At 60.3% G+C, this 25320-nt stretch overlaps 1 protein-coding gene across 7 annotated transcripts in view; it reads right to left on the bottom strand.

Moving 5' to 3' along the window:
* Positions 1-9641: 9641 nt before the first annotated feature.
* Positions 9642-25320, bottom strand: part of KCNQ1 (potassium voltage-gated channel subfamily Q member 1) — a 400925-nt gene continuing 385246 nt past the window's right edge. For all 7 annotated transcript variants that reach the window (XM_015435245.4, XM_045372364.3, XM_045372365.3 and 4 more), the window contains one exon: positions 9642-10885. In XM_015435245.4, the coding sequence (XP_015290731.3) occupies positions 10649-10885 (237 nt within the window). In that variant the 3' untranslated portion in view covers positions 9642-10648. The remainder of the gene's footprint in view (positions 10886-25320) is intronic.

Genomic DNA, 25320 nt, shown 5'->3' with positions numbered 1-25320 from the left:
TGCAGGAGGCCCTGGTGATGGGGCAGGGTCTCTGCCACCTTCACCATCCATCCTCGCACTTGTGGGTGCCCCAGGGTGTGGCACGTCCCAGCCCTCTGTCTGGGCAGCACTGGCTAAGTGAGGCCTGGGCTCAGGCGTGGGAGGGCCCAGGTGGGGGAGGCGGCCGCCAGGTCAGGCCAGGCCGGCTCCAGTGGAGGCTGAATGGGCACTCTGTCCTGCCACCCTCGGCTGTCATCTGCCACTGGGATTTGGTTTCCTAGACTGGTGCGACTGCAGGTGGATTCTGCAAGGCCCGGTGACCTCACAGCTTGGAGCCCCCGTGTCTCCTGAGCCAGGCGGTGGCCGGGGGGCGGGAGACAATGAAGCCTTTTCCTGGGGAGCAGGGGCCAGCCCGAATAGAGGGAAGCAATCTGCCTGTGCCCTGAGGCCTCTCCGGCTTGCTGGCGGCAAGAGGGGCCACTGGGGACAGCGGTGCCAGGCCTTGGCAGAGCTATCTGGAGGCTGGGCCAGCCAGGTGCCGGGTAACTGAAGCCACCTGGACACACACGGGGGCTGTGGAGCGTTTTCAGGACACAGTTCTGCCTGCTTTACCTCAAGGATGGTGGCGGGGAGCCATGGGGGAGGGAGGGAGGAGTGTGTTCGTGGCACCAGGGGGCTGGGGACTAACCCCCACCGGCCTCTCGGCTCCCTAGCGCAGCCTGGGTTCTGCTGAGCTGAGGGCAGGGGCCGGCCTTCTCTGCTGGCTCCTCTGGAGGTACAGGTGCTGCTGGTGGTGTAGGGAGTGAAAATGTCTCCCCCACCCTTCTCGTTCTTTGGCTGGGCCACGAGTTAAATTGAGCAGATTAACAGGAGGAAAAAAATAATTTTCATTATGTACATATGAGGGAAGGCCACAAAATGTGACATCCAGAGAAGGGCAGGATGATTTAAGCTTATATGTCCTCCCAGCCACAGAGAGGACTAGGGGCTTCTGGGATGGGGGCGGCACGAGTCATGGGAGGGCTGGGGAGGGAGCATGAGTGACGGTGGTCTCGCATGAAAAGTCCCCTGGGACCCATGCTGCCTCTGGGCAGCCCTCAGTGGAGGAGGTGAGGGGCCTTCTGGGCCGATGCCCCTGGCGGCCTCCTCTCCTGCCCGCAGCTCCGTGTGGTCTGCAAACCAAAGCAGCACGGTCTGGGGTGGTGTTTCCCGAGCTCCTTCAGTGGTGGGGGGTGAGGGGGCTTCCTGGTGGCACAGAGCTCCGAGTTCGAAGTCTGGCAGGTGCGGTTAGTCACGAGGGCTGAGCTTCCAAGGCCTCGTTTCTGTCCCATCAGTTGGGGGCATGGTAGCATCAGGTAGGCGATGAGGGGCCCCGGCTGGTACACCACAGACACTTGTCCTTGAAGCCCTCCGTGGGGTGACTCTCCTCATCCCAGGACCAGGGAAGGGGTGAGGCCAGGGCTAGGGGCGCACAAAGTCCTCTTACTGGGAGTGTTCCCAGCTTTCATTGGTTCGTTTGTTCCACCCATAGCCCCCAACCTGGGTGTGCCCACCTGGCTCTCTGCCCCAGAACAGTGGTCGCAGCCAATGGAGTCAGAGGAGCGGCCAGGCCTGGGAGCCTGAGAGGAGGCAACTTCTGAGCCCGGACTGTTGGCCACGCACCTGCTCGATGGGGCCGGGAGCAGCTCTGGGAGGGTGATTTTGGCTCTTGGGGGTGCATGTGGGGTGGCTGGGTGTGAGTTTGCATCTCAGTTCAACTCCGAATGGGTGAATTTCCATTTGCATAGGGAGGCTGGACACGGTTAGGTCACAGTCGCCTGAGAAACTCTTTGCAGAAGGCCAGGAGAACAGGAAGGTCTTCACAGATGGGCTCCATAGCATCTGATGGGTGAGGACAGCTGGCTGCAGAACAATTGGGATCACAGGCCACTGCTGTGTGGTTTCAGAGCCCTTAGCACTTGCAGGTTAACCACCCAGGTGGGAGAGGTGTGTGGCTGTGGCGGGGGTGAATGGCCCTGCTTTGTTCAGCCTGTGACTGTGGGACATTTGGGAACACACAATAAGAAGGTTTTGTGTCTATACCTTGAAAAAATGCCCAACGTGGCCTGGAGCCGTGGCTCATACCTGCAGTGCTTTGGAAGGCCGAGGTGGGACGATCACTTGAGCCCAAGAGTTTGAGACCAGCCTGGGCAACACAGCAAGACTCTGTCTCTACAAGAAAATAAACAAAATTAGTCAGGCGTGGTGGTGTGCACCTGTAGTCCCCACTTCTTGGGAGGCTGAGGTGGGAGGATTACTTGAGCCTGGGATCCGAGGCTGCAGTGAGCTGTGATCAGGCCACTGTACTCCAGCCTGGGCAACAGAGTGAGACCCTGTCTCTAAAAAAAAAAAGTCCAAGGCAGATGATGCAGGGCATCTCGGGGATTCTGAAGGAGCCCAACAGGACCACTGAGGACTGTGGGCTTGAGATGTCACCGTGGAACACTGTGGAAGCACCTACTACATGTGCTGAGTTGCCTGACTAACAGCCCATCCCAACCATGTGAGGTAGGATGTGGTCTCAGCCTGTTTGATAGATGAGAAACCAAGGCAAAGCATGGTCAGGTACCAGGCCCAAGTGCCAGGGAAATTCAGGCTCTGGATCCTGTGGCTCTTCTATGCCTCAGTTTCCCTTTCTGTAAGTGGTGGTTCTCAGCAGCTGTGTTGATGGTTTGGAGATGCCGCCGAAGCCTCCTCCTAAAGCGGCGAGATGAGACATTTCCCTTGTAGACCCCCTCCGAGGTGGTGCCTGCTCCCTGACCTGGGCAGTGTGGGTTTGCCCCAGGAATGAGGTGGAGGCCCAGAGAGGAGACAGGCTTGGCTGGGGTCAAAAACGGAGTTACAGGCGGAGTGAGAGCCCACAGGCCCCCATGCTGCAGGGCCACCCAGTCAGGTGGAAAACCCACGAGAAGTGTCTGCCCCTCTTCTCCTCTCCAGAGTCCTTTGACGTGATCTTGTGGACCGAGAGGGGGTTTGATTAAGACCCTTTGAAATTGCTTACTGGACTTCACCACCATCCTGACAACCCCTCTTTAGAAGCCTTTCTCGAGCAGCCTCCTGCCCACCCCCAGGATGGGCCCTTTTTCTGGGCGATGCTGTGGTCCAGCTCCCTGGGCCTCTGCTGGGGTCTCTGGGGTCGGCCCAGGCCAGGCTCATCAACACTCAGGGCCTGCACATTTCCACCCCCAAGTGCCTTGGGGGTCTCCACCCTGGGGCTGTGGCCTCTCCCAGCTGGAGCCTCCTCTTCCAGAGCCTGGCCAGTCCACCTGTAGCCCATTGCTCCCATTGTCCCTAGTAGAGATGCTTCTGGCCTGGCCTTCTTGGGGTGGCTGGGGGTATAGCTGGGGTGAGTGCTCCCTGTGTGCCCACATGAAGGCCCCTCCCACAGATCCTCTGGCCCCTCTGGGTGCTTGGGGGGGCTTCTGACACCAGCGGCATCCTGGCCTTGCTATGGGGCCACACTTCCCCATGGCACCTTGGCCACTTGTGACCTCTCTCGGTTGTTCTGGGAGAACTGGATGGCATTTGGGGCCCTTCCCCCTCTGGTCACCTGTGCTGAGTCAGGCTCTGCCTGGCAGAAGTGTCCTGTGGGTGGATTTGCTGTGGAGACCTCTGTCTCAGGAACTGTTTGTGTGTTAAAGCTACAGGTTGCTGGGCTGAAGAGGACGTCAGTACATGGTTCTCCCTGAGTGCAGCGAGCTCTGTCATTGCTGCTTGGTCTTGTATTTGCGGCGGCTTTTGCAATACCTTCCACTGAATGTCCTGGGGTCAGCCCTATGGAGCTGGGGTTGCACTCAGTTACTGAAACTCAGAGAGGCCTGGCTCCTGCCCCAGGGGACCCGAGAGAGGGGGTGAGCCAGGTTGTGAATGAGGGGATCCCTGGCTTCCGACTTCAGCTCTTCCTTAATCCCCACTGCCTTCTGCCACACACACAATGGAGGCAGTTCTTGTGTTTAGGTACGTGTGTGTGTAGGTATGTAGGTGTGTAAGGGTGTAGAGGTGTGTGTAGGTGTGTGTAGTGGTGTAGGTGTGTGTGTACGAGTGTAGGTGTATAGGTGTGAGTGGGTGCAGGTGTGTGTGTATTGCCTGTGCAGGTTTGTAGATGTGTGTGTAGGTATGTGTGTAGGTGTGTGTGGGGTGTAGGTGTGTAGGCATGTGTGGGTGTGTGTAAGTGTGTGTACAGGTTTGTAGGTGTGTAGGTATGTGTGTAGGTGTATGTGTGTGCAGGTATGTGTAGGTGTGAGTCAGGGTTGGCCAGGGGAGGGATGTGGCTAAGAAACAACCAAAAGTCATTCAGTGGGATTTGTTGAATCACATTTGTGGTCAGGCTGTAACAGAATTTCTTGAGGATCCACCTGGGAAGTTGGGGATTTTCTGTGTGGCAGGTGCAACAGCAGCCTTCTTGGAGCCAGTTGATGTGTTCCGAAGGCCCACCTGTATCAGGCAGGCACAGTGCTTTGTGGCTTCTTGGCCTGTGTGGGCCAGCAGAGGAGCTGTGCTCAGACCACCCTGGAATTTTGAGCATCTCTTCCTCAGATCTGGCCTTTCCAGTCCAAGGTCCGGCAAAGCCAGCTCTTGCTTTCAGCCAGTTAGTTCCTTCCTGCCCTCTGGCTTCCTGGCTGAGCTACCGACTTCTCTGCTATCGGAAGTCCCATTTCTTTTCTGAGGCTTTTCCAATGCAAAGTCCCACAAACAGGTGCAGCACTGGCCCAGCCTTCCCCTTGCCTTGGTCTCCCTGTCTGTACCAGGTTGGGGGCTTCACGAGCTCTGAGGCCTTTTTGCTCTGGGGTCTCTCCCCTCAGCGTGAGTCTCCTCTATCCTTGGGCACCTGTTAACTCTCGCCGTGGGTTTGCCGCTGCCACTGGCTTCCCAGGGCGCAGGCCCAGGAGGGAGACGAAGCTGTGAGCCTGGTTCCCAGAGCCTGCACCTCCTGCCCTGAGGCTGCTCAGCTGTGTTGCCACAGAAAGACCACATGCGTCCTGCAGGCTGGAAAGGAGCACGTCATGGGGAATATTGTGGAGGGGCTGGCCGTGGGGAGAGGAGAAGGTGGGGGGTTTCCGGGGTCGAGGGTCATGCAGGTGGGGATCACTGTGCCCAAGTGACAAGCCTGGACTCCGTCTTGACACCCCCACCCCTGCGTCTTAGGGCTACTCCCAGGAAGTGGAAGGAGTTGTGTGTTTGAGGTCCCAGAAGGCACCGGGATGGACTCTGTCCACTGAGTCATCCATGGCCACCTCTGGGCCTGGCTTGTGTCTTCTTGGGCCTAGGGTTTGCTGCCTGGACATGTGAAACCCAAGCCTGGGGATAGGTGGGGGGCGGGGCTGGGCTTGGCTCTTGGAATTAAGGGCAGCCTTGTCCCCTCTGGGAGCCATGGGTGAGGGTCTAGAAGGAAGAGGAGGGGAGGGGGCTCGAGCATCCCCTGGAGTCCAGCAGGGCTGCCCTGGGCTAGGCTGTCTATCTCCTCTACCCTCTGCCTCACTCAGGTGCCTTGAGTTGTGGGGGCTGCAGGGGAAGGGAGTTGCAGGAGGCCTGGTACCTCGCAGGGGTGCTGAAGAGGAGGGCCAGGAGGTCATAGCAGGACCTACTGAGGGAGAAGGATCTTGAGGTCAGAGCAGATGACCCACCTCCTATTACACAGCCAATGCCTGGGTGGGCACAGGAGGGTGCCCTGGCCTCTAAGCCTTGGGATGGGGTGGCAGCCCCCAGCCCTCCTGCACTGCCTGACTGAGGGCCCTCTAGGCTTCCTCACCAAGGCTCCACAGTGGAGTTGGGAAGGGCCAGGGTGGGACCTGTCAGCTTTTAGGGGGCCCTGGCTCCGGCTGTCTACACTCAGAGGCCAGTGGAAACTGAAGTTCTGTTGGGCTCTGGCTGCCCCAAGCGTACTCCAGGCCTGGCTGCCTGGGACCCTGGCTGACCTGGGTGGGGACAGGAAAGGTGAAGGGTGCTGAGACACAGGACACAGGCCTGATCTCCCAACTAGCTGGCCCTCCAGGGCCACAAGAATAGGGCCAGAGGCAAGAGAGGGGTTGGTGCCGTTGGGGGCCGAGAATGGTGAGGCTGAGACATGCTTAAGATCCCCAAGGAGGCCGGGCGCAGCCTCCTTGTAATCCCAGCACTTTGGGAGGCCGAGGCGGGTGGATCACGAGGTCAGGAGATTGAGACCGTCTGGGCTAACACAGTGAAACCCCATCTCTACTAAAAATACAAAAAAAAATTAGCCAGGCATGGTGGCAGGCGCCTGTAGTCCCAGCTACTTGGGAAGCTGAGGCAGGAGAATGGCGGGAACCCGGGAGGCGGAGCTTGCAGTGAGCTGAGATCACGCACTCCAGCCTGGGAGACAGAGCGAGACTCCGTCTCAAAAACAAAAACAAAAACAAACAAACAAACAAAAATCCCCAAGGAGCCCCTGGGTCCTGGGTCCTAGAGCCCAGAGGGCTGTACCGGGAGGAGGCAGGGGTGCTGGGGGGAGCAGGCTTTGGCACAGCTCAGATGGGCACTCCAAATGAAGGACCTGATACAGTTGAGAAAGGGGGTCCCCATCCCTGCAGGTGACTCAGCAGATCACCTGGAGATGGGGGTGCTGCGTGTGGCAGCCCCAGGAGCCCTGGCTCTTGTCTGCCTTCCTGCTCCTTCCCCCAGCTGTCCGGCTGCCCCAGATCAAAACACCTGGCCTGATCCCCTCCTTCAGGGCACAGGGTGTGGACCCCTCTTCTATCCATTGGAGGGACGCCTGGTGATGCCCTGCTTGGGTCCTGGTACCTCTGCTGCATGTGCAATGCTGGGCAGCCTCCTTCCAAATTTTCATTTTATTCCTTAATTTAACTGGCACTTCCTGAGCACCCAGCTGGGGCCAGGCCTGTACTAGGCACTGCCAACCCCGGCCCCTTTTTGGGGCCCAAAAGGCCCAGCACAGCCCCTCCCCCAGTGGTGGGCCTGACTCCTGACCACTACGCTGGTGGGGGACTGCCTGCCAAGATGGTGCTCAAAGGACATCCTGAGTAGGGAGGGGGCTGGACATCAACTACAAGGTGAGGATGGAGAAGCCGGTCTCATGGCAGGGGATGCCCAGGGTGACTGGCAGGGCTGCAGCCTGTGGGGCCTCATAGGCCCACTTGGCAGTGGGGAGTCACAGTCGGCTTGAAAGCAGGCTGGGGAGCTGCCAGCTTGGGTTTGGACAGCTCTCCCTGGCACCGAGGGGCAGGGAGCTTGGTGGGGTGAGGCTAGATGCAGGAGGGGCCTCGGAAAGGAGCTCCAAGGGGACAGGCAGGAGTGCAGCAAGGAGGCAGAGCCCAGTATCACCCACCCAGGTGGTTTGTCTGGCTTCCTTTATTAAGCACCTACTGTGTGCCTGGCCTAGGCCCAGAGCTCACGTCTCACCTCCATCAAGCCCTTGCCTCCTATGCCCCTTCCAAGGGGGCATTTTTACTGTTCGCCATTTCACAGACAGGGCTGTGGTGGGAGCTGAGGGGCTGTAGGTCGGCCACGCCCTTGCCTCCTCCTCTTCCTGGTCCCCCGGCCCAAAGACGGGAGAACCTCAGGCTTGGCCAATGCCAGCCCTGGAGACTGGCTTCCCCAGGGCCACGCCCAGCACCCTGAGAGGCCATCTGAGGGCAGGCGATGGAGGAGGGGAGCCTGGCAGAGGAGGTGGGTGCCCCGGGAAGCAGGAGCAGCCCCTCCCCCAGCCACCCCCAGCAGATGCTCTTGGCACCCATTGGACCCCGAGGACCTCAATAAGGGAGCCCAATTTGGAGACAAAGCCGGCTCTGCGGACAAACACTCACGGCTATCCTCAGCCAGAGCAGCCAGGCAGCCGCGGTGAGGCCACAAAGGGCCCGAAGAAAGGGGCCGCGGGAGGGGCCGTGAATGGGCCGGGGCTGCACATGCCACCGTTGCCCGGGCGACGGCCCTCTCGCAGAGAGGTCTGCCGGGCCATTGTCCGGGGCCCGCAGGACGTGCCACACACCAGATGGTCGTGTGCTGTCTAGGTCACTTATCGGGGGACAGAGTGAAGGAATGTGGCCGGCATGGCGGGCCGAGGCGCCATCTGTTCCCTAAGTCCGTGGGCACCGGCGGGCATTGAGCACCCGGCCGGCCGGGCCCAGCCTCCGCCGCGGCTTTAATTAGCTAATTCCATAATTGGGCTTTATTTCAGGTAAATTGCATTTCACACCCGAGAGGGCTGCAATGGCCCGTCCAGGAGTGGAGTCCTCGGGCACTTTGTGCGCAGTCCATAATACGGACAACAAGGGCTGGGTGCCGGGGCCGCGCCCGGCCCAGATGGGCGGCCCCATGGAGCTCCCTGTGGGCCGGGGGCCTGGGGTGGGCGGCCGGGGCTGGGGGGCCCAGGCGCTGTGGAGGGCCCTGCTTTCCGGCCAGCATCTCCGGGTTTCCACAAATATTTACCCAACAAGGAAACAACAGTTCCTGCCTTTCAGTAGCTGCTTTACTGGCTCCTCCCGGGTGGGTGCAGACCGGGGAAGCCTGGGAGGCCCTGTGCTGCCCCTCCACCTCGTCCATTCCGGTCAGTGCTGGCTCGGCCAGATGCCAAGACCCATGGATTGGGGGCACGGGCCCAGCGGGCTTGGCACCAGGTGGGACCTAGGGCCTTTCCCTCTGACAAGGGCTTCCACCTCTACTCCACACAGAAACCTGAGGCCCCTGTCCCTGCCACCTGCTGCTGGCCGCCTGCTGCCTCCAGTGGACTCAGGACAGCCCCATCCTTGAGATCTCAGATGCCCCAAGTCCTGGTAGCCTGAGACTTTGGGGTGGGCTCTGGAAAGAGGACAGAAGGGGGCTGCAGTCTTGAAGGATTGAGAAATGGTCCAATAGCTGAGGTGCGGGCACAGCAGATGCACCTGCCCCGATTGAGTGTGTCTGTGCCGAGAGTGAGGCACTCTTTCCACCCCAGGAGAGGAGGGCCTCACAGCAAGCTGTGGGCACAGGGTCAGGGCGAGCAGGGTGGTGGCCCCTCTGTCCCACTCAGAGAACTGGACAGGCTAAGGGAGCATCATGTTACCAATGGGGAAACAGAGACCTGGAGGAGGACAGGGGTGAGCATATGGGAGCCTCAGGGGCCCCAGGCCTTCCTTGCACCACACCCCATCCAGAGTCTAGCCCTTGGCATCCTGGGGAGTGGGCCTGGGTGGGGCCTGCTCCCAGAGTGGAGCATGTGGGTCCTTGGTCAAAGGCCACCCTGGACTGGAAGGGGCAGACAGAGAGGCCCAGACAGAGCCCACCTGCCCCAGGGGCATAGAATCTGCTGGAAGATAGGGAGTGACCACACTGTGACTGCACTCCATGGCCAGGGCCAGCCCAGGGCCCAGATCAGGAGCAACATCGCTGAGCTGGAGCCTTTGATGGCATCTTGCAGCCCCTCTGAACCCTTTGAACCCTGACCTCGGTACACGGACATAGCGTCCCTATTCCACGGCCATCTGGGCACTGCTTCCAGGGGAACTGCAGGGGTCCTGTCCGTGGGTGGGGATCTCTTGGGGAGGAAGCTACCCAGAGGCCCGCAGGCATTGGCAGGAGCTGGCCAGGGATGTGGAGGCCGAGCCCCAGTTTGTCCCAGAGACCCCATGGATGCCCCAGGAACCAAGGTGAGAGCAGTGCCCAGCCCAGCCTGTGATTCTCCACGTTTATTAGGAAAAGCTTGCACAATTAAGAATCAAAATCACACCGTGAAACTCATTAAAACACAGATCCAAATCACCACAAATTATTGATTTCTATGCGACGTAATGCCCAGAAGGAACCCCTGTCCTGTGTAGGAACCGTGACTTCTCTGCGGCTCAGCAGCTGGCGAGGGGAGGTGGCAGTCCCCTTCTGTGTGTTTGGCTGACTGCTGGGACTGGGAGAGGGGTTGGAGGCGGGAGTCCCACGCAGAGCGGGCTTGGGGGCAGGGAGTAGGGCTCCTCTCCAGCTAGGAAGAGCTGGCAGGCTAACCCAGGGAAGTGGGCGTTCCCCCCACTCAACCACGTGCCCTGGGGAAATGGTGAGACTGTTTCTCCTGCTGGTAGCTGGGGGCCCAGGAGCAGTCTCCACAGTCTTCCGCCCATGGGGTCAGCATTTCCTGAGAGGGAGGGAGCCAGCCACAGGCCCTCCAAATGGGCTCCTGGGCTTTTATTGCCAGCGGCCCTGTAGTCAGTGTGGGCTGGTCCTGCCCTGCCTGTGCCTGGCAGGGTCCTGGATTTGAGGCTGGGGTCCAGAGGTTGCTCTGTCTCCCCTCAGGAAGCCCCCTGGGCCAAGCAGGGTGGGCCTGCACTCAGCCTGTGCTACTTCCTGGCCATACACGGGCCAGGCCCGGTACCCTGCCACTGGGTCCCAACCACCATGCCAGTGATGTCAACATCACCATGTGGGGGCCCAGGGCGCTAGGGGTAACAACTCAGACCTGAGACGGGTTCCCCACACCCAGCCAACTTCTAGTACCCACCGACCAGGAAGAGGTGGCCTTGCTGAGCCCCCAGGCTCAGGCTGTGCCGGACAGCATGGTCCATGGGGTACTGGGGCCGCCGAGAGCGGGGCTCTTCTCTCTGGGCCTTTCAGGAGGTGGCCACCTTCAGAGAAGGCCAGGTGGGGCCGCCCTTGGCCTCCCCTCTGAGGCCCACCCCCCAGCCCCAATCCCCCATCAGGACCCCTCGTCGGGGCCCCTCCTGGGCACGGTCAGCTGCTCGTAGGTGGGCAGGGCGTTGCTGGGCAGGAAGAGCTCAGGGTCGACGGAGCCGCCACTGCCGCAGGGCTGGGTGACGTGGACCCCGCCCTCTCTGGGGGGGCCGCCGCTGCCGGGGGGGCTGCCACCGTGCAAAGAGAGCAGCTGGTGAAGCATGTCGGTGATGAGTGCCAGCCTCTGGTCCAGCTGCGTCACCTGTGGGGGATAAAGGCAGATGAGAGAGTCAGTGGTGGGAAGCAGCCAGGTGTGTAGACAGCCTCAGGGGCCGGGGAAGGGAAGGTGCCAACCATCTCTGCAAGTGTGTGCTGTATGCAGGCGGCACACACGTGTGCACCCTATGTCTGCAAGACCCTCGGTCATGCCCGTGTGTGTGCAAGGAATGTGCATGTGTGCCCATTGGAGTCCATCCCGTGCGTGCTGGGAGTCCCTGTGTGTGTCCACAGGCATGTAGGCTCAGGGTCAGGAGCTCTCCTCTCCTCCTCCTCTGCTCCCCAGGCTGGCTGGCCTTCTGTGCCACATCCCCACGTGGCAGGGTCTGCACCAGGGACCCGGACCTGGAATACTTGGGTTTGCGGCAGCCTTTGGCTTCTTGAGGCCAGGCTTGGGGACCTTTGGGTTAAGGGTCAAGAAAGGCTGGGGGCTGTGTCTACTCCGTTTGGAGGAGAACTGGACAGAGGGCAGAGTTCAGCAAGGCTGGCTCATGGGCAGGGCCTGGAGTGGTTGAGGAGGCAGAGGCCTTGGGCCTTGCCTGGGTGTGCAGGGGATGCCCCTGCTGGGCCACCACCAGGAGGGGCTTACAGGGGCACAGGGGGCTTGTGCCTCTGCGATGCTTTCTGCAATGGGGTAGGGGTGGGGTTTTTTGTCATCCCCCAGGAACCACCATGCCCTTTCTTTAACCTGGCAGGGACAGCACCATTTTCCCAGACACCATCTGCACCCACATTCTGTGGTCAAAGCAGTACCCCAGAGCATGCCCTCTGGCTAGCCATGTGGCCTCCACCTTCTCAGGGGCTAGTTCTGCAGTGAGCTATGTGCCAGGGTGGCTGCCCTGCAAAGCTGGCAGGGAGGTCAAGGCAGGACAGAACCCGAGGTGCACCCGGCGCAGAGAGTAGGTGCTCAGAGGCCTCGCAGGGCTGCAGAGTCAGCAGAGAAGCCAGGTGGTCTGAGAGCTCCTTGGAAGGACAGCACCGCTGGGGAATGAGGCTGGAGCCCAGCCCTGGGTGGGAAGTGGCCCTCCAGCCTTGATGGGGAGACTGGAAGGCCCTGGCCAGCAGACCGGCACCCTCAGAGCAAGTGCTGGGTAGAGCAGGGCCAACCCCAAGGGCAGACTAGGGCAGGTGAGGGAGTCTAGGTTGGGGACCCCTCTCCCTAGGAGGGTGGACCTGGGGGCCCCAGCATGAGGGAGGGTTCGGGGAGGGCGTACAGCCCTGTTGGTGGCCACAGGAGACAGGGGTGGTCCTTCAGCCTGCGGTGTTCTTGCAGGAGAGCCCCTCAGCGTACTCTGTGGAGAATGAAGTAGGCCCTTCCCCACCATGGGCACCTGGAAGCCTGGAAAGACCTAGAAGTGGTGCGGGACGGGCAACCAGATTAGCACCGGACAAGGGCTGAATAGCAGAGCTGCTTCAGGGAAACATGTGGCTCCAGAGAAAGGCACCAAGATGACTCAGCCACAACAATGACAGCCACTGGCCCTAAGGACAGGCAGCAGGCGGGAGCTGGCCTGGTCCACCTGGCCGTGCACTTGAGGTGTCTGCACCCTAGCTGCTCCGGGCAGGCCTTGTCCCTCATGCGCCTGGCCCCACTGCTGATCCAACTGGATAGGCTTGGGGCAAGGTGTGGGCCAGGGCTGGGTTCTGTGCGGGTGAGACCACCCCAGGGAAGATGCTGCTGGGTGACTTGGGCACAAGCCCCGAGATGGGCAGAGAGGGAGCAAGCAGTTTGCCAGAGTCCAGGTGGGCCCAGGCCAGCTTCAAAGGCTGGATGCTATGGTCGTCACCCACAGCACCTACCATGGAGGCTGAGCATGGTAAGGAAGAGGTGGCCAACAGGGTGCTGTGAGAGGCTGAGATGAGAGGGGGGCGCCTGCCTGAGTGGGGTCGAGCGTCTGTCTAGAGGGCTAGCCGACCTGTCTAGAGGGCTAGCTGGGCAACCTCCACGTGGGAGGTGGGACTGTGCCCTGCCCAGAGCAGGAGCCCAGGGGACCCACTCCCAGCCCTGGGTGGTGGGGGCTGCAGTGTGGAGGCTCCCCGGCTCCCCTGTGGTTCTGCCTTGCAGTATGGGGTGTCTGAGACCCACCTGTCCTGAGCACAAGGGCAGGTGTACGTCCAAGGTCTGACGGTCCAGGCCAGAGGGAGCCCCATCTTTTATTTTTCCCAGATAAGCCTGATGTGAAGCCTGGACTGTGGAGGAACGGGGTGCAGGGCTTCTGTGGTTTGCCAGGGGCAGGGGCCCAAGGCCATCCACCGGGGCCCCTCACACCCAAGGACCTGCCAGCACTTCAGGGCTCTGCAAAGCCACTTGGGGACCAGCCACAGAGGTCCACACCCCATCCCACAGATGTAGACACTGAGGCCCAGGAAAAGAGGGTCAGGGTCACTGGCTGAGAGTGCTATGTCTCCCATCCTGTCCCCACAGCTCCCACCCCAAGGCTCCATCTCGAGACCGTGGAGCTGCCACGGGGGAGGACACAGTGTCAGGCAGGGAGCTGGCGACAGCGGAAGGCAGGATGGGGTGGGGCCTCTGGGAGGGGGACCGGCCTGAGGTCTTGTTCTTGTTCACCCACACCCTGACCCCTGTGTCTCCTGCTGCCGGCAGGACCAGCCCTCTCAAGTCCCACGAACTGCTCATGCCTGGCGGGAGGCACGGGAGGTTGCTCAGCCTTCAGGGTGCACATGAGGAAACTGAGGCCCAGAGACCTACGAGAGCATAGCAGATCAAAGGTGCAGGCAGCCTGAGTCTTTGAGGGCAAAGCCCGGGTTTGTGTCCTAGGACCCACCTCGGCTCCCTGAGTCCCGCATGCTGGTAGCGTTGGACGAGGCTTGCTCTGCATGGCTTACTGTCACTAACTGTGCAGGCCCCCGCTTGGGTATCAATTGGTTTGGCATTAATTAAAGCACCAAATACATCACAGATGAACATTTGTGGTTTCATAAATTTTCACTTTACGGCACTTGAACATCTGTCCAAGTCCCACATGTGCTAATGGGCGTGGAGGCCTTCGTAGGGGATTCTTGGGACAGAAGGAGACAGTGGGTGTCAGGGCCACAGGCAGGGTGTGCAGGCTGAGGGTGTGGCTGGTGCCAGCGCTCGGTCCTGAGCCACCTTGGTGACAGCTCCTCCCGGCAGGGAGCCTCGGCACTGTGTAGAGAGGCACTCAGCCACCTTTGGGGTAGGGAGGCAGCCACAGGGCCGAGCTTGTCTCTGACTGACACTGAAGGGCTCCCGGAAGCTGCCCGGGCCAGCATCAGCCCATGCCTGGCTCTGGCTGATCCCAAGCTCACCTCAACTGCTGCCTGTGCCAACTGGGGCTTTGAGGGACTGGCTGGGGTCTTTGGCCCCAGAGACATGCTCTCATCATCCCAGCTGCTAGTGACAGAGGTCCCAGGGGTGGGCCAGGATGTGGGCTGGATGCCCAGGGCAGGTCCACAGTCTGATGCATCCTGATGCTGCCCCTCTTGTGGGAAGGGCCCAGGCCTGGGCTACAGGTGGCTCCTCTGCAGCCCCAGAGACTTAGCTCTGACTCAAGCACTTGTCACAGCCTGAGTCCCTGAAGGCTCCCACCCCACCACTCTGCAGGCAGGGTGCCTTCATCTTGCTGGCATGTTTGGTTTTGGTGGCGATGGAGGAGCCTGAGAAGCACCTCACATGGCTGAGGCCATACCCCACCCACAGGGGGATGCATCCGGGCAGGTGCCATTGGGGAGCTGAGGGCAGTGCATGCTCCAGGCACTGGGGCCGGTTCCCCAAGAACTGCTGGGACAGATCAATTTTGGGGATCTTGGCCCCCGCCATTATTTGCAATTTGATAGTGATTAAAAGGCAAGGCAGACAAAAGCTGCTTTGTGCCCGGCCTGCACTCACCAAATTAATAACCATAAGAGACCTATGCAGCCCTCGGAAGAGAAAAAAGCAATTAGAATAACAGCTAGTTAGAGAGCCCCGGGCGGCCGGCGATCAAACCCAAGGCAACGGGGATTCCTGTTTGATGTGGTTATGAATTTGTTTTCAAAAGAAAATCTTGAAAAAGAGTCTTTCAAGGGAAAGTTTTGCAGAACCTGCCCGGCCTTGATCCCCGCCTAGGACCGCCAAAGGCCCTGGCCTCATGGATGCCAGACTGGACAGGGACAGGCGGGAGAGGCCGGGCACACCTGCTGCTCCCAGGGTGGGGGTCCAGTGCTCTGCCTGGGCTGCAGCTCCCCAGGAGGCAGCAAAGTCACTGCTCCCTCTAGCATCCTCATTGGGCAGTGTCAAGACCAGGCAGGGCCTCCCCAGGGCCCTCTGTGGGGTCACAGGGCAAAGGTCACCTTGGCCTTCCTCCTGTCTGCCCTGAGGAACCAATAGTTAGTAAGCCACTCTCAAGGCGGTACCTAGAACACTTAATACTAGGCTCCGAGCAATCGGATGCCAGCCCCGGCTCCCGTGTGGAGCCGGGCACAAGCGGCAATAGGTCACAGCACGTGGTAAGGTCACAGTTCATGGCAGGGCACGACGTGATTGTGTTTGACTTTGCTTTAGTGCTTCAGTTCTTGGACAAAAGTCGCCCGTGTTTCTCACTGCTGAGGTTTTACTGCCAGGCCCTGGGGCAGCTGCGCTGCTGGAGCTTGCTGTGCTGTGGCCAGTGGGAGACGGCCTCAGAACCTGCCACACTGCTGCAGGGCCCTGGGCACGCAGGCTGGCTGGGACACGGCACCTCCTCACGGGAGTGTGCAGGCAGGCGTGTGTGTGCCGTAGCGGGTCTGGGGTCAGACTGCCTCTGCCACTTCCTGGCTGGGTGACTTTGGGCAAGTCACTTTTGCTTCTCTGAACCTCAGTTTCCCTGCCTATAAAACGTGGCAGCTGTAGCACCTTCCCCAGGAGGATGCTGCGGGGATCAAGCGGACTGAGGCATGAAGACACCAGGGACAGAGCGTGGTGCTCAGTGCATGGCGAGCCACCCAATGACCACGATCGTTAGGGATTCCTCGAGTGCACGTACAGTCGCAGATGTGTGCTGTGACCTGAGGCCAAAGGAGCATTGCTGTGCACATGGGAGGCATGCTAGGTGAGCCGGCACATGTGTACCTCACACACACCTGTGGCTGTATGAGAGTGTGGGACACTGTGCAAGAACGCAGGAACCACCCTGCCCGTGATCTTGCACAATTCCCTTCACTTTCCATTAGGTTGTTCTCTGAGTTGCCCAAGGGTTGCAGTGCACCTGCCTGCACTCCCAGGCCTTGTGTGTGCCACAGAGGTGAGAACCCCCTGCAAACCATCACAGGAGTTGGGGGTGCTGCTGGGACAAAGCTGCATGGAGAGCAAGCAGCAAGTCCCATGGCACGGGTGCTTGGGCAGGTACCAGGTGTCCTCTCCTAATGGGGAGACAGATGGCACTGAGTCTGGGACCCATGGTCACACACATACCAGCTGCTCCACCTGTCCCCCAGAGCCCTCCACCTGGGCAGTGTCCAGGCTGGGTGTGAGTCTTGGCCCAGAGAGTCGAGTGTCGTGGCAGCCCCTGTGCTCAGGCTCGGGACTGGCGCCTGCGGTGGGGCTGAATTGGCAGGCCCTGAGGTGAGTGTGGCCCCTCAGAGGCTGCAGACCAAAGCGTCATCCTTGCTGCTGTCCCTGATGTCTCACTGTTGTCTGTTGAGCAGCCAGAGGAAGCTCTGCTGTGGCTGGGGACCCACACTGTTCACGGTCAGTTATATCCTCAGCGGGTCCTCGGCACAGCACAATCACGTGGCGGAGGCCTGGTCAGCACCACCCCAACACCCTTCCTGGGTCTGCTGCTGCCTGGCCGGCCCTCACTGACCACTCCCCAGGAGTGGGGTTGCCTCCCTCTGAGAGAGGGCCAGGATGGTGAAAGACCCTTCCCGCTGCTGCTGACATCCACTTTTGCCAGCCTCTGCCCACCGACGGATGCTTGGCCCCCCCAAGGGTCTCAGGGGCGCCATGTCCCTGGCTGACCGCTGTGGGGGATGCCTCGGGATCATCACCACATGACTCTGGTTCCCTTCCTGGGACCTGGGTTAGGATGTCTCCGTCAGCTATTTGCTCTCTCCAGGGGCTCCAAGGCATGCAGGCCACCAGCCCCGCAGCTCAGTGTGTCCCAGCAGGAGCTCAGATGCCTCCCAAGCCGGCCCGAATCCTGTATCCACAGGGCACAACCAACTACCCAGGGTCCCTGGTGTGTGCCTGGTGTCTGCGGCTCTCTGATCTGGAGCATGTGCTCTGAGCCTGCCCCCCACGCCCCTTGCCCAGGCTTGCGGAATCTTCTGCCTGAGCCGTCATAACCACCTCGCCATGTGGCTATGCCCCCAACCTGTCCCCAACTTGCTCCAGGCAACAGCCAGGCTGAGCCTTCCCTCCCAGCCTGGGCCAAATCCTCCTGCAGAATTCCCACTGGATTGGGAGTAAAATCCAGTCTCCTTCTGCAGTGCCCCCAGGGGTGTCTCCTCCACTGGCCCCTCTCCAGCACTTAGCACGTCCATCTCAATTGGGCCCTGGGGCCTTTGCACCCACTCTTCCCTCTGCCTGGAACACTGTCCTCTGTTGCTTTGTATAACCTTAGCTCAAAATCCTGGGTGGCCTCCTCATCTCATCTCTCCCCGTGTTCCTCCAAGCCTTCACCCCCTCCCTGAAATGTCCTCGTTTCTCGATCTCCTTGCTTGGTGTTTTGCCACCAGCTGGAGGCCCAGCTCTAGGCCGGACAGTCACCGTCTTAACCCCAGTCTTCCAGAGCCTGGAGCCTAGAAGGTGCCCAGTAAACACATGGAGGGTAGAGTTAGTGCTGCACAAATGTTTGTTGAATTAGTAAGTGAGGTCCTGGTCAATTTCCTGGGGCCCCAAGGATGGAGTGAGGGGGCAGAAGCCCCTCAAGCCCACTCCCTTCCAGGGTGGGTGCCGGGCAGAGAAGCTGAGGCTGGGACTGGGCCTTTTCACGTTCATTGATTTGTAAGTATGTTAAGAAAGATGTCTAGTACACATCACACATGTTTTTCCCTAGTGTGCTATTTGTCTCGTGTATGGGTTTATGGCATTTATTATTTTTTTGTTTTGCCACACAGAGGTCTTACGTATGGTTTTACTTTTTCACGTGGTCAAAGCCATCCATCTTTTCGTTTATGCCTTCTCATCCTGTGCATGCTTGGAAGGGCCTCCTCCATTCCAACACCAAAATCTTTTTTCCTAATACTTTTTTGATTTGTGTTTTACCCTTAAATCTTTGAATCGCATGGGATTGATTCTGACCTACAGACTTAACTTTGGCGGGTTATCCTGTTGATACCCCACCACTTATGGCATGATCTACCTTTTCCCCACTGGATTCGAATGTTCTTTTTGTATATCACTGACCCTGAACAACACAAGTTTGAACCGTGCGGGTCCACTTCTACGCGGATTTTCTTCCTCCTCCATCACCCCAGACAGTAAGAGCCACCCCTCCCTGCCCCGCCAGCTAACTCAACGTGAAGATGACGAGGATGAAGACTTTTACAATGATCTGCTTACGCTGAATGAATATCTTTTCTCTTCCTTATGGTTGTCTTAATAACATTTTTCTCTAGCTGACTTTATTGGAATACATGAAGCATACAAAATATGTGTTAATTGATTGTTTATATTATTGGTAAGGCCTCCGGTCCACAGGAAGCTGTTAGTGAAGTTTCTGGGGAGTCAAAAGTTATACATGGGTTTCTGACGGGGCAGTTCGGGGGTCGGTGCCCCAACCCCGCGTTGTTTAAGGGTCGACGGCACAAAGTTCCTGCACGTCCTCATGTACTTTGGTGTCTATGCAGAACTGCCCTAGTGATCGCTCTTGTACATGCTTTGATACTGGGGGCGAGGGCCCTGCTGTCTGGAGGTGAAAGACAACAGGCTCATTCTGCTGTCCAGTCGGGGAGTGGCGAGGGGAGCTGGAACCTGCCCTGTCCCAGGTGACCTCATAACCTCCCCTCTTTTCCCCCTGGTCGGAGAGGGCTCGCTCCTCTGCTAAGAACCCGGAGAAGGCCTCTTCTTTGTACTCGGAGCAAACAACAAAGTCCGTGCCATGGCTGTGGAGGCTGAGGGATTCCAGCCCCTGATGCCTCCCCTCCCCCAGCTGGCTCCAGCCACCAGAGCCTCCCCTCTTTTCCTCTCGGCCTGGACGCCTTCCTAGATTCTCCCTCGGCTCAGCCCTCACCTCGTCATAGCCCTCAGGGGTCTACGTGTGCTGTGTCTGCTGACACGAGCTGGTGCCACATGGCCCCATGCTCCTGGACATTTAGCCACCTCCCTCCCTCTCTGCATCTGGGTTGGGGCTGACATTTATGCCAGAGCCAGACCTGTCACGTCCACAATCTCACAGCCCTGCAGAGGCTGCTCCGTGCGGACATTCATGTCAACTTCAGGGTGGGGACAGAGGTCTTGGAGGGAGTCAGTGGCAGAGCCAGGGAGGCCCACGTGGCACATCACTCCCTGGGTAGCACTGGAGCCCCTTTGCCCTCCTCCCTTGGAAGGGGCCTGGGCAGGGGGGCCCAGGTGCACCCAGATGCCAGGGAGCTGCCTCACTGCCAGGCAGGTGGGAGGGGGTGGGGAAGCCCCAGGCTGGGATGGGGTCTCGAGCCTCTCCAAGGGCTGGCCCATCCCTAGCTTGGCCTCAGGAACGTCCTGCTGGCAGACACCAGGTGGGGGTGGCTCTGTCCAAGAGCCCGGGTCAGCTGCCCACCTGCCCACCTAGGTGGGGCTGGTCCCACCGGCCGCTGTTTGGGGGCCAGGCGGGCTGGAATGCAGGGCAGGCTGGAGGCCCAGGAGCCGTGTTTGTGCTGGCGGCAGGCACAGGCCCCACCTGCATTTGATTCTCTACCGCTGCCTCCTGAGCTGCCCCCTCTGGCGAGCCCACGGAGGCCCAGAGGCCAGGGGACACCAGGCAGAACACTTTGTTCAGGGAGCCAGCGAGCACTCTGCTGCCTCAGCCAAACCCCAGCCCAGCCACGGGGGCAGGTAGGCAGGGGAAGCCAGGGCTGCCTGGCCACTCCCACGTCATTGCTCCAGGTCTGCCCACACCAGCCTTGCTGCCCCCACATCCTCCCCTACCCTGGGCCCTCAGCCACTTCCTGGGCCATCTGGAACTCCTGAGTGCACCAGCCCCTAGGACCCCAGCAATGCCCCTCGCTGTCCCCGGAAAACCACAAGCAGACCTTCGATACTTCATCTAGCCTCCCTTTCCCAGCCCAGCAGGGTGGCCCCATTCCATTGGAAGTCAGACCCCTGTCGTAGGCTCTAACCCTCAGTGGCTCTGGATAAATGCCAGAGTCCACTCCCAACCCTGTGGTCTGGCCCAGCCCCCATCCCTGGCCTCTGTCTGCAGCCTGCTTCCCAGTGCCCCGGTCCCCGGCCCCCAGCTCCAAGCCTGCTTCCTTCTTTCCGAATGCTGTTTCACACTCCTCCAGGAGCCTGACCGGCATGGGGATAGTTGTGCACCTGTCCCCCCACCTCACCAGTGGATGTGAGCCATGTGAGATCGGTCTGGCTTCCTTCCGTCCCCCACCTCTGCCTGCCCAGTCCCTACTGGTGGTGTTTGCTTCTCAGAAGTAGATTCCCTTCCTGAAACTGCCCTTGGCAGGCAGCAGATATACCCCAAATATTCCTGAACGTGGGCCGGAACATTTCTGGGCTGGCTCCTTCTGTCTGTTGCCACCATTTTTCTCTAAGATGAAGGCCTCTGAGGCCCGTGACCCCTTCTCCTTCCTGCAGACAGAGAAAGCACCTGCTGATCTCCCACACAACGTCCACTCGCTAGGTGAGGACCCTTGAGGCTTCCCCGCTGTTCTCGAGATACAGACTTGGTGCCAGCCTCGGCTAAGGGTCCCTTGCCTTGGGCCCCTGTGGTCCCCTGGACACTGCCCTTCTTACCCCAGAGCCAGTTTCCTCTGGTTCCTACTCCAGGACCCTCACATGGGCTGGCCCTGCCTCCTGGAGCACCCACCCCTTTCCTTAGCCTCCAGGCCCTTCTCATTCTCCAGGCCCCAGGTGAGGGTCTCCTTGGTGAGGCCCCCTCCCTTCCCCCTCCTGGTTTGGCTGTGGTCACTTCCCCTGCTTTCCATCCCCCACCTCTGTCTGCCCGGTCCCTGCTGGTGGTGTTTGCTTCTTAGAGGCCGTCTCCCCGAGGGCAGGGCACTGCACAGTTCAATGGCCTCTTGCTCGCTGGGAGACCTGGGCCCTGGTCACCTTTCGAGCAGGGAGGGGCTGGTGAGTCTGTTCTGGGGCACAGTGCAGCCTGGGGGCTCAGGCCGGGGCGTGTCTGGGAACGGAGACTGTGAGTGCAGGCCAGGCTCTCCTGGGCCCCAGGCCACTCCCTGGGCCTGAAGGGAGGGGCTCAGGGGAAGGATGAGGCCCCTGGTCCCCAGCTCCCTGGGCAGCACCGAGAGGCCTCTGGCCACCTCTGTCCCCCAGCATCGGCCACGCCCACAGCCTGCTGTGTTCTCTCCACCCAGGCCTCTCCCAGGGCGTTCTTGGCTGTCCCTGCTGGCTCAAGACTGTGTCCTCTTTCTGCACACTCGAGACACTGGCCAGGGTGTTCCCAAACATGCACACTATGTGAGCCTCTTCCTCAGCCCCACGTGCCCCACCTTGCCCATCCCCAGGAGAGGGCTGCCATGCCCCGTGCCCCCAGCCCGCGGGCTCTCTGCTGCTGGGGTGCTCGTCCTCCTGAACCCTTTCTGTGAACGCTTCACACGTTTGCTTCAAAACTACTCTTTGTACAGGTCTTTCATGACATAAGTACTCTACGAGGACATTCTCCCGCCAGATAAAGACATTTCAAGACACATCCCTGTCTCACCTGCCCCATTTCCCTCTAGGGCCCCTGCCTACCAGGTAACCAGCTTAGGGATCTGATGTTTCTCCTTCCAGCAACTTTACTATGCAGCTCGTGCCTGATTCTGCCTGGTCAGCAACGCTTAGCATGAGTGAGGCGAGGCGTGATGTGACACCATGTGGCTCTCCACTGCTTGTTTCCATGCGACACGCTTGTGGAGGCTGCACGTAGAATCACGTGGACAGTGTTCGCTCCTGGGACGGCCGTGCAGCCCTCCTTTCTGTGGGGATTGCTGACATCACCACCCAGTCCCTGCTGGTGGGCGTGGAGGCTGAGGGCTCCACAGGCCAAGTCTTTGTGCCTACATGTGCTGGTGTTTGGGGGGAGGGAGCCCCTCTTCTGGGGAGCTTGGTGGCGGCAGCCAGGCCATGCTCTCCCACCTCCTCCCCTCGGAGTGCAGTCTGGCCTCACCCTCCACCTCCTGGGTGAAAGCTTCTGCCTCCTGGCTGAAATGTCACCATGCCTCCCCACAGACAGACGGACAGATGGGCCTCCCTGCACCTTTTCTGTGGGTGTGGGGGTTCCTGCTCAGCACAGTTTCCAGACTCGTCTCCCTGCTTTCCCCAAGCCACCCGCCTTGAATCTGGGGTGCTCTACCCGACCCATCCCCTCATTTCTAAAGATTTGAGCCACTGGTCCTGTCCCTTTCCCTCAGAAATGCCTTTGTGACAGTTGGCTGCTTTCAACTCTTCCACCCTCTGCCTCTTGGTCTTGTCTTTACCTCCTGCTAAAGGTCCTGACCCCCACCCCCGCCATGCCATGGGGCACCCCATGGTGGTCCCTCCTTGGGAGCAGCTCTGTCCCTTTCCCGTGGCCTTTGCCCTACCTCCTACGACGTCGACTCCCACCTGTCCCTGATCCCCCAGGCCCGATCACCCTGTCACTGCCCTGTCGTCTGCTTACCCCATGCCGTGCTCTGCTGGCCCAGGTCTTGCTGTCTCCCAACAGCCCCACAAGACTTCCCGTCGCTCCCGACACTGCAGGCTGAGCCTTCTGCCCCACCGCCTCCATGAGGAAGGCTGTTCCTCTGCGAGCCCCGGGCCACCCCTTCCCTCCTGTAAGTAATTACTTATGTCCCTTTCCAGGGTCCTCCCAGCACCCTTTCTAAAGACGCCCCTGCCCCAGCACGCCACGGGCTCCTGCTCCACTTTCCTCTCAGGCCCTCATCGCTGTGGTGCTATCTTTGTTTTCTGTCTCTGCCATGGCAGGGGGTCAGCTCCTTGGGGGTGGGGCTTCTGCCCTTGCTGTACCAGTGCCTGGCACACAGTAGGTGCTCAATAAAGACTTGCAGGATGAGCTGCATGAAGAATTGTCACCAGAGGCCAGAAATGTCTAGAGCTCTGATGGTAGGGTGTTTGGCCGAGGGGCTTGGCCTGCACATACGCACGTGTGTGTGTGGGTTTTATATGTGCACACACGTGTGAGTTGGGGTTTATATGCAGGTGGCCACAGGAGACATGCTGGGTTCTGTGCTGGGTGTGAGGAATATGGGAGCAGAACCCCAGGGAGGTAGCAGAGACTTGGGGGCCAAAGGGCTGGGGTGCAGGGGGGCAACAGCCGAGTGCCACTGGCCACCCCAGCCCCAGGGAGCCCTGCCCACCCTCCGGGTGCCTGGATGTCCATCCTCACTGCTATTCCCACCTCAGGCCAGGCCCGGAGACAGAGGCCCCATGACTCAGCCGGGGCCGGTTTGCAGCTGCAGCTGACCCAGACGGGCGGGCAGCCCCCAGCCCCTGGGCCTGCACCCAGGACAGGGCCTCCCTCCCTCCCTCCCCCGCTTCTGGCTCCCGCTCCTAGGACAGGATTCCCTGAATTCAGCTCCCCTGAGGCTGGGGCCAGGTTGGAGGCCAGGCCTGGGGGCTCTGGGCTGGGGTCCCAGATGGGGGCTGGGCGGCCAGGCTTGGAATCTGGAATCCAGCCCCATTCCTGGCATCTGCAGGAGCCTCGTGGAGAGGGAGACTTGGGATGGACTTCAACCAGCCAGGGCTGGATTCTTGCCCCGGAACCTGCGTTTCTGGGGCAGCCAAATTATCCTTCCCACTTCTGGGCCCAGTCTGTCCCTACGTAGCATTTGAGGCCCAGATGGGGCTTGGGGGCATCTCCCCAACTCAGAGACATAAGGATACCCTTCCAAGCTCGTTCCTTCACCTGGCAGGGCCCTGACCCCCACACCCTTCCCCTGTCCTTTCTCCAGCCGACATCAAGCGCCTCCCTGCCTCTACTCGCACAGTCTCTGAGATGGGGAACTCAGTACCTCACAGGTGGGCCCAGCTCTGGTGCTCTCTGTTTTGGGGGAGCTGGAGTGGCCCCCAGAAGACCTTGGAGAGAGGCCCTCAGAGGCAGGACCAGAGGCTGGCAGTGGACGCTGTGCCTGGAGGCCTCGAGGGTGAGGTGTGATGATGAGGCCCAGGCTGCAGGGCTCTTTCTGGCTCTCCAGCTCCGGAGAACAAGGGACTTCCTCCTGCTCTGCCTGGGCTTTGCCCACCTTCCCCAGCCAGTGCATGCTCAGCCCCAGCACTGCACCTGGGCGCCCTCCTGGACACATGGCCCGAGGGGCATACTACCATGCCACACGCCATGCCATGCACCTTGCCACTCCACATGCGACACAACCCAGCCCCAGCCCCAGCCATGCCATGTGCCACACCATGCCACCACCCCAGCATGCACACAGCCATGCCAGGCACAGCAGGCGCTAAGCCCATCCTGTACGAACACAGCGGTGTGTGTGTAGGGGGACCCAAGCCTCTGCCCATGTCCTCCTGGGAGCCAGCCCCTGGCTGTACTCCTTGTGGCTAAGTGGGGTGCTGCTGCCCCCCAGCCCCTGCTGACAGTCTGGGAAGGGGGTGAGGACATTGGGGAGCAGGGTGGGCGGGCAGGAATTTGCTGGGGCTCCTGGCCAGGCCCCGAGCACTCCAGCCCTATCTAGACATATTTGGCAAGCCCTGCTCCCCTCCGCTCCTCAGCCTGTCAGAATGGCCCCTGGCGCTGGCGCTGGACACTCTGGCCTTCCGCCAGCTGCCTGGCCCACCTTCCCCACCGCTGTCTTGGTCCCACCTTGGGGCATGCGCCCCAGTTCCTGCTGCTGGGCCCAGTGGACCGCATAGTCACAGCCAGGTACAAACATGGGACTTGGTGTTTTGTCACCTCTCTGAACCTCCATTTTGCTTCTGCAAGACAGGGACTGCAGATGGAGTGAAGGGGGGAAGGCTGCCCACCCCAGGAACCCAGCCTCTCCCCTCCCAGTGACACGGTTGCTGGTAGGGCAGCAGCGGGGGTGCTCAGTGACTCCTGCCCTTGAGGCGGGCTCCCAGGTCCACGTGCCTGGGGTCGACTTGGTGCCTGACAGCTGCACCCAGGTGCCCACCCTAAGGCTGAGACCCCCCACATCTATGCAGTCTTCACAGAGGTCCCAAGGCGCTCTGGGTTCCTACTTAAGGAGAAGCTTGGAGAGGGGTGGGGCATGTGGGCAGGTGCGGGGAGGACTCGGCTCCAGGGCATTGGCCCGGCTTGGCTGCTCTTGCCCCTCTACTCTGCCGTTGTCTCCAAAAGTCCATAGGCCTCCCGTCCC

The sequence above is a fragment of the Macaca fascicularis genome, chromosome 14, assembly GCF_037993035.2.
Source record: "Macaca fascicularis isolate 582-1 chromosome 14, T2T-MFA8v1.1".
Lineage (NCBI taxonomy): Eukaryota > Metazoa > Chordata > Mammalia > Primates > Cercopithecidae > Macaca > Macaca fascicularis.
This window is presented reverse-complemented; position numbering and strand designations above follow the sequence as displayed.